General features: G+C 41.4%; 1 protein-coding gene across 8 annotated transcripts in view; it reads right to left on the minus strand.

Annotated features, from left to right (window-relative positions):
- MYCBP2 (MYC binding protein 2) overlaps positions 1–12826 on the minus strand; it is a 263517-nt gene extending 250691 nt beyond the window's left edge. For 7 of the 8 annotated variants that reach the window (XM_047755873.1, XM_047755872.1, XM_047755875.1 and 4 more), the window contains exon 1: positions 12245–12815. In XM_047755873.1, coding sequence (XP_047611829.1) covers positions 12245–12546 — 302 coding nt within the window. In that variant the 5' untranslated portion in view covers positions 12547–12815. Of the gene's footprint in view, positions 1–12244 lie in introns of all 8 variants that reach the window. The other variant, XM_047755874.1, reaches the window with a different exon arrangement.
- Positions 12827–15137: the final 2311 nt, after the last annotated feature.

Here is a 15137-nt window from a genome sequence, read left to right on the forward strand (position 1 = left end):
AGCCTGGGAACCTCCACATGCTGTGGGTGTGGCCCTAAAAAGAAAAAAAAAAAAAATTAAAGACTAAAATTATACAAAATGTCCACTGGAAAGTAGTAACAAGAAAACACCAATATCTGAAGGTTAAATAAAATTCTAAGCAATGTATGGATCAAAGATGAAATTACAAAGAAAATTAGAAAATATTTTAAACTAAGTGACAAAGAATATGCAGATTATCAAAATTTGTGGGATGCAACTAAGATGCTTGCATGAAAATCCATCACTTTAAATACCAGAAGACAAGAAAAATCTAAAATCAATGACCTAAGATTCCACCTTAGGAAACTTAAAAAAAAAAAAGTAAATTATAATAAGGGTAAAGTTAACAAAATAGAAAATAATTCAATAATAGAGAAAATTGACAAACCCAAAAGTTGGTTCTCTATGAATTTATAAACAAAAACAACAATCAAGGAAAAAAGAAAAAACCCCAACATGAGGAATGAAAAAGGGATTATCACCACAAACTCCACAGACATTAAAGAATAATAATAAAAGAAAATGCTATCAATAATTTTATGCCAAATATTTCAATAATTTAGATGAGAGGAAAAATTTCTCCCCAAGAATTCAAGTTACCAAAATTCACGAGAAATAACAAAAAATCTACATATTGCTATATCTATGAAAGAAAATGAATTTGTCAAAAGCATCCTTCGAAGAAAATTCTAGGACCAGATGGTACCCCCAGTGAATTCTATCAAATATCCAAGGAGAAATAAGACTGATCTCATGCAAACTTTTTAAAAATACAGAAGAGTTACTAATCAACTCATTTTATGAGACAAGGATAACTGCAATACTAAACAAGACAAAGATATTACCAAAAAAAAATTATAGACCAATATTCTTCATGAATATAGCAAAATAATCCCAAATCAAATTTAAATATACAGCACATATGAGGCTCCATCCCAAGAATACCAAGTTGACTTCACATTCAAACATTAATTTAATTTTTCCTTTATTTTCTAAATATATGGTCACTTCAATAAATGCAGAAAAAGCATTTGACAAAATTCAATACACATCTATAACTAAAACTATAAGCAAAATACAAATAGTAGAGAATTTCGTCAAGTAGGCAAACATCAAAACATCTACCGCTAACATCATACTTAAAACTGAAAGACAGAGTAATTTGTCCTTGTCTCTCCCTCAGAGTACAAGCAAGGTAGGAGGCAACTTTCACCACTTCTATTCAGCAATGACTAACAGAAGGAGAAAGATTCTTATCTTTGGAATAAAGATGAGGGGAGCACAGAGGTAGCTAAAAATCAGAAAGAATGATGATATTATGCAGTATATACCAAAGAATCTATAAAACTATTAAAATTAATCCATAGCATTCACTGTAGTCCACCTATGATACTACTAACACTCACTTGCTTCAAATAAATACTGGAGAATGTTCCTGCAGAATTCTGGTTAGTCTTCTCTCCTGGAGAAACTTTCCAGAGGCAGTAAAATGGGACAAACTACAGCCTCCACCACTGGTTTCAGATGGTTTCCGGGCCAAAGCTTATATTTACAACCTCTTCTCTGCTAGTCATTCTAGATTCCCTTCATCTTTGGCTAAAATTTCTGCTGGTCCAGATGGCTGATCATGGGAAACGGTCATCAGGCCTTTCTCATGTCCATTTACCATTCAATTTGTAAAGGGAGTACCAACAGGCAGCAGATCACGTGTGCCAAACCTTATTCCCCATCATGTGATGGCAGCCCTACCTCCCCCAGATGACCAGGTTCAGCCCTGTCAAAATGGTGACTCCTTTCCTTGGAAAGGAGCACCAAGTTCCAGCAGTAGCTGTGCCTTAAAACTGGACTTACAGTGTCTCTGTTGAAAATGTTTCCCTTCTGAAAACCAGGATCTTTTAATACCCAGTGCTCAGACTACGCAGATGGGAAGCATAAATTCCCCAGTGGATCATGGATAGTGATACCAAGTGGAGCCATTCCAATTTCCATGTATTCTTCCTACTGGGAACACAGGAGCACAGAACCTCATCCTCATCAGCTGTGCTGTCAGAAGACTATTCTACCACTCCATCAGGTCAGCAGCTTCTGGGTAGATTGGTACACAACGGGAAATACAGATCTGTGGGATCCATTTGCTATAAAGTGGGTCCTTTACTCTGAAGGGATGCTGCGTGTCAGCCTGTACTCACAGTTCACTCTGTAAGCCCTCAAACAGAGGCACGATTGAGCCCCTCAAGTTGGAGAGGGAAACTCAAACTAAGAATATGAGTCAAATCCAATCAAAAGGAATCAAGATCCTTTCCAAAGCACAAGGATTGGTTGATTTCCTTGAAGGAATGTTAGTCTCTGCCACTGCCAGGCTGGACTTTCAGCAGCTCAGCTGACAGATCAGCACTGATAAATATAAGTCCATTACTGGGCCCTTGCATAGCCATCAAAGGTAATTTTTCCAAAATACTTGTAAGCCAAAGGGAATATCTAACAGTAGTGTTTACTAAGTAATCAGATCCAAACAATTAATAAAAATTTACATTCTAACGACTTAGTAGCCATGTGAAAAAATACCACACATATATTGAAAGAAAAATACTTATATTTTATTCTTAAATAACTGCATTTACTTAATAATAGGACATGTGCATCTGCTAGATACTACACATCTTCTCAAACTTGTGCAGATTCAACATACACCCTCTCTTTCTGTTCTACTGATTTTTGTGCAGTGCTTTATCTGTATCACAGTAACTACCCAAAATCCAACTCCAAAAAGATACATCATCAGAAGGAATAGAGCATGATCTAAAGTCAAGACTGGGAATTACCTCAACTAAGCAGTTTGTGACAGATGCTTCTGTGTTTCTTCTACAATTCTGAAATATCCCATGATATTCTTTTTTTTTTTTTCGGGCCGTTCCCATGGCATATGGAGGTTCCCAGGCTAGGAGTCCAATCAGAGCTGTAGCCGCTGGCCTACACCACAGCCACAGCAATGTGGGATCTGAGCCGTGTCTGCGACCTACACCACAGCTCACGGCCATGCCGGATCCTTAACCCACTGAGCAAGGCCTGGGATTGAACCCGAAACCTCATGGTTCCTAGTCGGATTCATTAACCACTGAGCCACGACGGGAACTCCTCCCATGATATTCTTGTGCGCCCCATGAGGTGTTTTCCGGTGCTTCAGTGCACAGGTAGGGAATCACTGGGGGGGGGGGCTCATGCACACTAGTGCACCACAGTCCCTCTCCTTCCTCAGTGTGTGTGTGTGTGTGTGTGTGCATGTGTGTGTGCAAGTGCACCACAGTCCCTCTCCTCCCTCGCAGTCCCTCTCCTCCTACTGTGTGTGTTTGTGTGTATGAGTGTGTGTGTGCAAGTGCACCGCAGTCCCTCTTCTCCGTCACAGTTCTCTCCTCCCTCAGCAGGCCCGACACCTCCCAGTAGGTTTGGTTAACTAGACTTAAATCTAGTTACTGGTTTGGAGGGGAGAGGAGAGTAGACAGGGGTGGTAGGGGCAACATGATCTTCAAGCAACCATCCTCTAGCCAGGAGAACAATGCCACTTCCGTAGGCCCAGAGGACTCAGAGGAATTTGGGGTTTCAAGGTTTTCCTGTGCATCCACTCAGATGTCCTGTCTTAGGAGACACAGTCCCATTCCTTCCAGATCAGAGCACAGACACGGGCATAGCAGACCTGCTCGGAAATCAAACCACCCTGGAGATTTGCTATCCTTGAAATTAAATCTTGAGCCTAATCCTTAGCTTATTCTTTCCTCCTACTGCAGAAGATGAGTTTCTTCACATGATGCCAAAGAAAGAAGTCACCTTATTTTCTCATTTTGCTCCCCAATTACCTTCAGTTTTTCATTATCTTTCTCCATTCTATCAATGTCACTCACTAAACAGCCATCTGATTACTGTCTTTATAATTAATAATGTCGCAAAGCCTCTCAAAAGCCTAAGATATTGTACATCCTCTTCTACAGGAATTGCATTCCAACTCACCACCAGCGAAAGTTTTAAGAGGTGCACAGCTACAGTGTGTGCCAAGTGTTATCCGCATGAGTGCTCCACCTACAACCAGTAGTGGGGTTCTCACTGCCAGCCAGGCAGCCAGTAGATAAGAGAGCTCCAAAATCCCATTTTAAAGTCTGCTTCCTCAGACCACGGCTGGCACCACAACTGTCTTGGCTAAGTTTCCCAAGAAAACAGACTCTGAAATGGAGATGTGCACACCCAAAATATTGGGGAATGCCCTCCAAGTCAACAGCTGTGGGAGAGAAAGGAAGTGAGACTAAAGAAAGGAAGGAATGAACTGAAACGCAGTCAGGAGAAGGCCTCAGCCAGTCTCATGGGAAGCTCTGAAGTTGGGACGGACCTTCAAAGCTGTCCTGCCTTAGGGCAAAAGGGCCAGGCATTTACACTCCCACACAGAACAGGCTTCCAATGCAGGCAGACTCTGAAGAAGAGGCATGACTCTGAAGGAAGCAGCTCTGCTGGCTCAGAGCAATGCCTAGAGAGGGACTCAGCTACAATCATCTTTAGCTGCCAATCTTCCCAATGGCTAGGGAAACTCGTATCTGAATGAAAGGACATGGGCTGTGGGCCACAGCACCCGCCACGCCACTGCTGGATGACTGCACCAAATCTGGCTAATGAGAGGAGAGAATTAATCATCTACCCTGCCTTCTTAGGAGGAACTAGGTCCACCATCAGTTGATGAAGGAAAACTCTTCTTTGCAGAAGAGCATCAGGTAATAAATTCTATAATAACAGAATTATAAAAATCATCTTTTTAAAGCCCCTAATGAAATTATTGACTCAGTCAAGGATTATCAAAGGATCCTAAAACCATTACTTGGAAGATATTGACAGTGTGCTAAAGTTATTACCCATGATTACCTGCTTATTGCAAATGGAAAAAGGATACATTTACAGAAAAAGCACACATTTACCATCTTATCCAAGTAATTAGACTGAGTATTATTAAACAATGAGGCAACCTGAAAACCCCTAGATGGGACGCAATATGCAGCATTTAGCATTATACATAAAATATTCTTGCCAAAAAATGTTTAACAAAAACCTACCGAAGCTTTAAAGTCTAACTTCCATTTATAGAAAATACGGGTATAGATGACATAGAGAGGAACAGTATCTGGGTCAGGCCCTTAAAGAGCTAGATGAATACGACACTCTAGGAAAGGTAAAATATTAGTGACAGAAAACTGGTCTGTGGTGGCCAGGGGCTAAGGGTAGGAAAAGGGAGTTAACTAAAGAAACCTTTTTTTTTTTTTTTAGGTCCGCACCTTTGGCATATGGAAGTTCCCCAACTAGGGGTCAAATCAGAACTGTAGCTACTGGCCTATACCACAGCCACAGCAACACCAGGTCCAAGCCACATCTGTGAATCACGCTACAGTTCACGGCAACACTGGATCCTTAACCCAAAGAGAGGGGCGGGGATTGAACCTTCATCCTTACAAATACTAGTAAGGTTCATTACCCCTGAGCCACAATAGGAACTCCTAAAGAAACTTTTTAGAGTGATGGAAATGTTCTATACTTGACTGTGGTGATGGTTCTAAGACTCCTCAAATGGACATTTTATTTCATTTTAGTTTTGGTTTTGCTGTTGTTGTTTTTAAGGACACATGGAAGATCCCAGGCTAGGGGTCAAATGAGAGCTGCAAGCCTACCTCACAGTCATAGCAATGTGGCATCCAAGCAGCATCTGAGACTTACACAGCAGTTTGTCACAATGTGGGATCCTTAATCCACTGAGTGAGGTCTGGGATCGAGCCTGCATCCTCAGGGACACTGTGTCAGGCTCTTAACCCATTGAGCCACAATGGGAACTCCTCAAACGGACAATTTCAAAGGAGGAATTTTATTATATGTAAATTAAACCTCAATTAACCTAACCCCTCCCTCCTAAACCTGAATATTTAATCTATTTCTGAGTTAAAAAGTGAGACTATTCTAATTATTGATTTTTTAAATAAATATCTTAACATGCAAATTATTTTTAAATTAACATTTTTATTTCCTTTTTAAGCCCACAGGTAAGAGTTTCTCTTATCAAGAGCTAAGAAACTAATTTATTTCACATTTCTACCTGCTAAGAGGCCAAAAGAACAGTGTTTGCCTTAGCATGTGTTTACATAGAATTCCATAGATATGACAGCTGCATGCAGCAAAGTACTACCTATTCACAAATACATATATATGTACATTGATTCAATCTCATTACTTCCTGAAACACTCCTACAATGTCTCCTCATAGTTCAAAACTATCAGTGTTTACTGAATAAAATCTAACTTTTACTTGGCAGTTCAAGCTGCCCTACCCTCTGACCAAAGCCTCCATTTCCAGAATGAATTCCCATTACTCTCCCACATAACACCTACACTGTAGCTCTAACGGGATTCTTACATTACCGACACACAAACTGTCCCTTCTCACCTTTTGTTCATACTTTTGCCAAGCCAGAATGCCATCCCTTTGTCATAATAGGCTATGCTTTCTTCCTTTCATTTAACATTCTTTAAAGTACCTGCCTTTGTACTTTCACCCCCATCCAGACAATAAACTCAAGGTAGAAACTGTCTTATAAATCTTCATAGGGGCAAAGGTTAGCACCAAGTATTAATCCCTAAATCTTTGTTGGATTAATAGACTGCTTAACCTCTCACAACCGAAATCCCATGTATCTGAAGGATGGGCTCAAATAGCATTTCTAACAAGAAAGAGATAAAGAAGCTGAAGGAATTAAGTGGGTTTAGTTTAGAGAAGAAAAGCAATTCCCCATTTTAACCACAAACTCCTCTCCAGTTTCCACTAACGCTAGACACCCAGCGTCTACCACTTCAACCCAGATACCCTGACTGTCTCTATCTCTCAAGTCTATCCAGTTCCCTCCTGGCATCATTTTCCTTCTTACCATATGGTCAATCTTTGTCACCAAAAACCTTTACTTTCTTTTTGTCTTTGACCTCGAGGCACACTTTAACCTTAAATCAACTAGCAGTTTTTTTCATTTCAATTGTGAGTGGAAGAGCTTACAATATCATGCTGATTGGAATTTTAAATATGTGATTTTAATACTAATAACAACAGTAATAGTAATACAACAACCAACAGCAACTGCAGCTAACATTTAATGACCATTTACCACATTCAGGCACAATGTCTGTTCACTAACCCCTGTGAGGTTACAAGTAAAGAAACAGACACAGAATGCCAATTAGCTTGCCCAATTTAAGACAGATAGAAAAAGGCAGAACGGAAATTTGAACCAAGGCAGTCTGACTAGAGAGCAGATTTAGTCACTGTGCTTCGGTTCTCCCCAAATGCAAGCAATGCTATCCTGCCATTCACACCCAGAACTGATCAAATAGTCCTTTATTCACTTCTTTACAATCACTTTCCTCAAGTAAACGTTCCAACTTTGATTGATTCATTCATACAAAAATATATTTGTTCAGTCACTGAATAAATGAAATGGTTATTCCCACACTCAACACTCACTGAGACCAAACATAAAGTAATTAATACATGAGTTTTGCCTTCCTTCTAAATTCTCAAACTCCATCTGTCCCCTCACTCTCAGCAGAAATCATTAACTAATATTTATTAGCACTTAATGTGAGAAGCACTTTACATATACAGATTCATTTAATTGACAAAACAATCCTCATTAGTATTCTCATTCTACATAGAAGAAAACTGAGGCATAACCAAAAGCAAAAATAAACAAGTGGGAATACAATCAAACTAAAAAGCTTCTGAACAGGACAGGAAACAAAAATGAAAAGGCGACCTACCAAATGGGAAAAAATACTTGCAAATGATATATTGATGAGGGTTAATATCTAAAAATTATAAAGAACTCATATATCTCAACAGAAAAACAAAACAATATGATTAAAAAAACAGAAAGAGGCTTTGAATAAACATTTGTCTAAAAATGATATATGAATGGCCAAGACGTACATGAAGAGATGTTCAACGTCATTAATCACCAGGAAAAAGCAAATCAAAACTACAATGAAATATCACTTCACACTGTTAAAATGACTATTTCAAAAAAGACAAGAAACAAAAAGCATTGGCAAGGATGTGGAGAAGGGACCCTTGTGGATTACTGTTGGGAATGGAATGTAAATTGGTGCAGCCACTATGGAAGACAATATGCAGGCTCCTCAAAAAATTAAAAAGAGAACTACCATATGATCCAGCAATTTCCCTTCTGAGACTGACCCAAAGAAAAGGAAAACACTAACCTGAAAAGATATCCCCTATGTTCACTGCAGCATTATTTACAATAGCCAAGAAGCAAACTAAATAGATGAAGAGATAAATAAGATGTGGTATGTATTAAAAATGGCGTATTGGCCATGAAAAAGGAGGGAAATCTTGCCATTTGTGACAGCAGGAATGAATCTTGAGGGCATTATGCTAAGTGCTAAATAAGTCACATAGAGAAAGGCAAATACTGTATGATCTCGCTTATAAGTGAAATCTAAAAAATGAAACAAAACACAAAAACAAAAACCAAGCTCATATATACAGAGAACAGATTAATGGTTGCCAGAACCAAGTGGTGGGAGATGGGAAGCATGGGTGAAGGTAGTCAAAAGGCACAAACAAAACTTCTAGTTATAAAATAAGTCATGAGGATTTAATGCATAGAATGGTGACTATAATTAATAATACTGGGTTGCATATTTTAAAGTAGTTAAGAGAGTCAATCTTAAAAGTTTGCACCTCAAGAAAAAATAACTGCAACTACGTGTGGTGATGGATGTTGACTTACTGTATAGTTATTTCTCAAAATATGGAATGATTATGTTGTACATCTAAAACTAATATGCCAACTACACCTCAAAGTTATGTTTTAAGCAAAAAACTGAGGCATAGAAGTTATGTAATGTAGCCAAGGTCACACAGCTAAAAAGTAGCAAAGCCAGGGTTTAAAACCAGCCTAGCTTCAGAATCCAAGCATTTATCAGAATGCCACTGAAGTCACTGACATCATTAGGTTTCCATCCCTCAACTTCTCTGCGTACACCTAAAACATAGTCCATGGTAATTAATATATTCAGCACTGACTGCTAACTCATTCACTTTGTTTGTATTCCTTGAACACAACCTTGTTTCTGTCTCAGAGCCTTTATATTTTCCTAAAACACTATTCCTATTCCTCTACATCTACCTTCCAATCATTACAACTCAAATGTCAACTCCCAAAGAGACCTGTCCCTAGCACCCTTCCTAAAATACTCAACTACCAACTGCCTATCAAACAAAATTGGTTTTATTTCCTTCAAAGTTACTTATTTACTACCTGAAAAGATAAGTTGCTTATTTCTCCCCACTAATGTGGAAGTTCCAAAGAGAGTTTCGACCTTGTCTATTTTGCTCATGCTACATCTTCAGCACCTAAAACAGTGCCTGGCACACAGTAGGCACTTGATGTTTACAGAACAGATGCCAGAAATTGTGTTAGACATTAGGATTACCAAAATGAATGGGATGTAAGTTCTAAATAAACCCCTAGCCTTTAGATTCATAAAAACTTACTTGACCCTTCTATATTAAAGGACGACTAGCCCCTAACTTTCTTTGATGGCTAATCTCTCTCTCCACTTGTCATGTTCAATCTGTCCCTGAGATCTCCCTTAGACTTCTCCCCAACCATTATTCCCCTCCACTTACTGAATGTTTCCCACCCACCCTCCCATACTCAAATATCCTCCCTTCTTCCCCGCATCTCCCTCTTAGCCCCAAATACCCCAGTGACTCCTCACCACATCTCATTCCCACACACATCCTGACCACTTCCTCAAAATCATCAGTGACCTGGAAAGTGTTCTCACTTTCTTCAGCATTTAAGCCTGCTGAAGACTTTCAACCAACTTCCCTAGGACCACAGGCGCTACTGTCCCACAGCTCCCTTCCTAATTTTTTAAGCCTTTTTTTCATCCTCCTTCATTGCCTTCTTTCTCTCACACCTTTAAACTCACTAGAACTTGATTCCCACTAGCACTTCGTCCTCTGTTCTTGCCCCATTCTGTCTTGAAAGATTTCAACTTCTCCTCTAACTCAACTAGTGCCCCTATACAAATAATTGCATCATCCATTCAGAACTTAAATCCCAGCCCCACCTCCCTCATTCATATTTAATAAGTAATGTGACTGAATTTTTAAGCAAATCCTCAGTAAAGAATCATTACAGACCAAGACTTAGAAAAAATAATGTGAACTATAATAAATGATAATGTTCTGAACAAGCACTAGTAGGCAATATTATACAACTTAAGGCTGGTTTCCCTGAGTACTTCTTAAAATCCAGTACTTAATTAATTCTTCATTTAACCTTAATAAGCTTTTACAAAAATGGACCAAAGACTAAAAATCATTCAAAGATTTTATATTTGTGGTTAATCTACATTAATTTTGTCTAAAACCATTTATATAGTTCTAAATACAAAGAAAATGTATTACACAAGTATAGTTGTAGAAAGTTAAAACAGGAACCTAGCAGTCACAAAATATTGCGAAAGCTGGGAAATAACACGCAAAATAAATTCTGATTCTTTGAGGGGGTTTGTAAACATGTTCCTACAGAGCCATAATTTAGAGATTAACAGCTCAAAATTATATCTAATTATTAGAGCAAACTGTCTATTGAGGTTTTGTGCTATCTTCAAAAACATTAGCAAGAAACAGACTTGTACCACTGCGGTCTCCCATTTAAAGAGCAAAATGTAACTGACACCCATGTATATTGATATGATAAAACTACTCAAATCCCAGTCTTGTAAACAATTACACACATGGGAGTGGTTTACCCACAAGAGGTGTGAAGAAAGCTCCATCTTTACAACTCTCTGCAATGGATAAGAGCCACAGTACATATCAGCCAACCAGAAATACCTAATTCACAGCCGAGCCCTTTTCACAATGAGAGAAAATGGCATCTGGTTATTACCCAACAAGCTGCACATTCAATAAATACAATTAACTCTGTAACTTACTGTACAAAATTCTGTGCTCTTCCTATGTACTGCACAGAGTGAGAGGAAAAAAAAAAAGATGAAGCCAACTCCCAATTACCACTGCCAAAGCCAAGCTGGTGAAACAAGTCAGTCACCATACTTCAGGGTGTGTGGCATGTAAGGGCATGGAAGGGAAAACAATAGGAGAGCCCTTAGCAAAAAGACACCCATATTTTAAGAAAAAGAAAATGAAAGTGATTTAACATCATCAAGGAAGCTGAACGTGCACCAAGCCTAGGAAAAGATCTAGGAGCTACTCAAATTTTCTAGTTGGTGGCAGCTGATCACTACACCAGCTGTCACATTTTGAAGTTCTTTAGGTTTCCACTTTTCCCCACAAAACGCCCTCTATTACTCTAAAGCTGAAAAGTGACAGAGGAAGTAGAACATAAGATGAAGGGAAATGGCCGATGGGACAAGAGAACACAAGCGCTGATGCAACCACATCTCTAGATGACCAAGTGGTCCAGTTATCCAAATACGGCTCTAAAAATCTGTATCAGATACCTTTCACATCCACATAAACCTCCATCTGCATCCCCTTCGTATAAATCTCTTAAATTGAAACCCCATGCCTTATTCTATAACCCCCATGATTATCTAAAACTCATCCTATATAGATATATAATATATATGGCATTATCCTTAACCGATACCACTACTCCCCTTAGTGAAAGGCAAATTTTTTTTTCAAAGGGGAAGCAGAAAGGTGAGGATGGAATGTCATAAGGGCTTGGGGAGGGGGGGAGGGGGAAGAAAGACGTGCAAATACCATTGCGGCAGAGACATTGGAAACGCCACTTCCCTCATCACTCTTGCAAATTCCCCTCGTGCATTACCCTGTACTCATCCCTCCTCCAACAATACATACACGTGTCATAAACACCCCGCACCACCAGCTTTTCTAGCATCACACACTTACTTCCCAACCCTCTCTTGCCCCCCACAAAGACAGTCACACACACTTAGAGCAGAAACTGCTGCCACCGCACCCTATCTCAGCAAGTGCTCCTACCACCTAGCACCAAGCGCTTGCTGAAAGACAGCTCAATAAATACGTACGTAGACACACAAACGCACGAGCGCGCGCACACACACACACTCACACACACACCGGCGCACATGCGGTTTGTGGCGCAAGGAAGGGCGTGTGGAGACGCACCTGGAGGCTGGGTGTCCAGCGCTGCTGCCCCCCTGGTCCCTGTCACTGAGCGCAGCTGTGTAAATCCTCCGGTAGCGGTCGGCCAGGGCCCGGCCTGACAGCAGCAGCTGGTAGTGACCCCGGGAGTCCGCGGCCGGCAGCCCCAGCCCCAGCCCCGCGGCCGCCAAGGAGCCCTCGGGAACCGGCATGAACAGCGCCCCCGGCGCCGGGGAGGAAGAGATGGTGGCGGCAGGGAAGAATCCGTCCCCGCCGGGCCCCGAGGAGGCGGCGGCAGGAGAGGCAGTCGCTGCGCACATCATCATCCTCGCCGCCGCCTTGTCCCCGCGGGCCGGGCAAGCAGACACGCGCGCGCACACACAGCCCTTTTCCAACGACGACCAGTCCGGCGGGGGCCTCTCGCTCCCGCAGCAGGGAGACTACAAAGACAGCGACCTCCTCCTCCTCCTCCCTCCCGCGCCGCCCTCGCCGCTACTGGGGCCGCTCATCTAACCCCGCCACCTCGGGAGTGTGAAGGAGGAGGCGGTGCCGCCGCTGCCGCCGCCACCACCGCTGCCACCGCCGGAGCTACCCGCAATGGGAAGCAGCCGGCCGCACTGGGCATGCGCCACTCTTCGCACATGCTCAGTCACTCCGGCCCCTTGCCCTCCCCACCCCCTCTCCGCCGCCACTCCCTCCGCCTCGGGGGTTTGGGTGTGGGGCCTTAGAGTCACAGAATCCAAAAGAAGTCCACTTCTCCAGGTTTTACTAGCAGTTTGAGGAAGAGTGTGGAAAGTGCTGCGGAGGTTGTCAGCTCTGGCTGGTCAGCTTCAGGTTTGGGTTCCCTCCAGGTGCGAGAACTGGGACCTGAAATAAAGAGGCCCTGTGCCCACCGCCAGAGGATGACTGTCAACGCATTCCTGCTACCTTTCTGCAAAGTCTGTGCTGCCAACGGGGAGACGTACTGCACTTGGTGCTGGTTGAACTCAGAATTCAAGACAGAGGCCAGTCGATTTGGAAGTCCCCTTGGCGATCTTACTTGGTTTTTTTTTTTTTTTTTATCATTAGGATTTTTCTGTTTAAAATAGCTTTTACTTACAAAGGACAAGTAGTAATTTAGTGCTTTTTTTTTTCTGTAAAAGTAGAATTCCCAGATATGAGAGTATTCACAAGTCAGTCATTCCCAAATTCTTCTCAACATTTATATCAGAGCCAAACCTTAACACAGTAATACTTTTCTAAAATATTCATTTTTGATTCCACACTCACCGTAAGGGGGCATTTTTATCTCTTGACAGTGGTCACTTCATGGTTTATCTTTTTCTGCTCAGACTTATAAAGATAATTCTTGAATATGACCTGAAACTATAATTGTGACTGTGACTGTGTAACATCTGAAAATGTCATAATCTACCAAAGATCTTATCATTGTTACCTATAAAAATGTAATATTTGCATTAGCCTGTTCCAAGCTATTCTGACTTCTTCTAAGCAAATGCTCTAGAAATACATATGCCAAAGATCCTGATTCCTATTTTTATCCTTTTGGCTCTCAATTTGAAGAGTTTGCCTATCTTATACTCCCAACAAAATCATTTGTCTAAGTCCTATCATCCCAGTGCTGTACCCTTTAAATACTTATTGGATCTTAAGCATCTTTGAATGTCCTTCTCTAGGGGGAAAAAAAAGTGAAGCCCTGTTCACTGTTTAGAGAAATACAAACAAAAAGTGGGGAAGTAAATTCTAGTTTTTGCAAGGAGTGCCAAAGGAGTGCATTGTATCTGAGGCTTTGAATAATAAATGGATGTCATTTTAATTTTAAAAAGGTAAGTAGAAGTGGAATAATGAAGACGGGAACAAAGAACAGGCATGAAAAATCACAGTATTCTAGTCATGTGAGTAGCACCATTACACAGGTTTTGTACTGCCTCATTTCCTCAACTATCTTATAGGCTCCTTCAGAGCTTCTCATTTATCTTTGTGTCTTCCTTAGCCCCTGGTCTAGAACCTTGCATATGGTAGGTATCCAGTAAGTATTTGTTGGGGGAAATTCCTGTCCTGATGCTTAGGCACAGTTAACAAACCTGTATTGAACAGAAACCTCTCTGCCCCCAGATCCCCTCCCCCGCCAGTCAGTCCTGGGGTGAGCCAAGACATAGAGGCTAGAGGAGTTAAAGGCCCATGCAAGAGCCAGAGAGGTGGCGGTAAGGCACTGACAGTGGATTTGGATCCTGGCTTTGCTCCTTGCAAGTCTTTGGGCAAGTCTCATCTTCTGAACAATGGTCAAAATAGTACTGCAGGAGATGGTGCAAGCCTCTAGGCTATCCACCTGTCCCATGACTTTTCAAAAATGGTCACACACAGAACAAAACAAACTAAACTTTTCCATAAAGACTGAAATGGTGCTTGTGTCTGCTCCCCCACTGCCTTCCCAACTCCCAGCACAGACTCTGGCAGGAGGGAAACAGACATTGGTTGAATGAATGAATGAATATGTGAATGAATAAATGTTGCCAGGCACAGAGAAACATCTTCAGCTCAGGCTTAGGTGGTGGCATGTGCAGTCATTGCCCGTTTAGAGTTTCCACTGGAGACTGACCTGGAGCATTTGTCTAGGAGTTCCCTCCTCACCCTTCTTTAATTTCCCTTTGGTCTTCAAGGTACCCTTCATTCCCAGACAGGCCCCTTCCTGAGCCTTCTGGGTACACACAAAACCCGGTAACTGGATAATTTCTTAAGAAACCCGTTGTCATTGAGCAGCGCGACTAGGCGTGCGCAGCGCCGCACACATGCTCACTTAGGTATCCGAGGGTGGCACTTCTGTTGAGGTTGGCAGCGTTTCCTTCCACGGCAGCGGTAGCTGCCGCTCTACTCTAAATTGATAGCCAATGCAGCGTTTTTTCTCCTCCTCCTCCTT

The sequence above is a fragment of the Phacochoerus africanus genome, chromosome 13, assembly GCF_016906955.1.
Source record: "Phacochoerus africanus isolate WHEZ1 chromosome 13, ROS_Pafr_v1, whole genome shotgun sequence".
In the NCBI taxonomy this organism is placed as follows: Eukaryota; Metazoa; Chordata; class Mammalia; order Artiodactyla; family Suidae; genus Phacochoerus; species Phacochoerus africanus.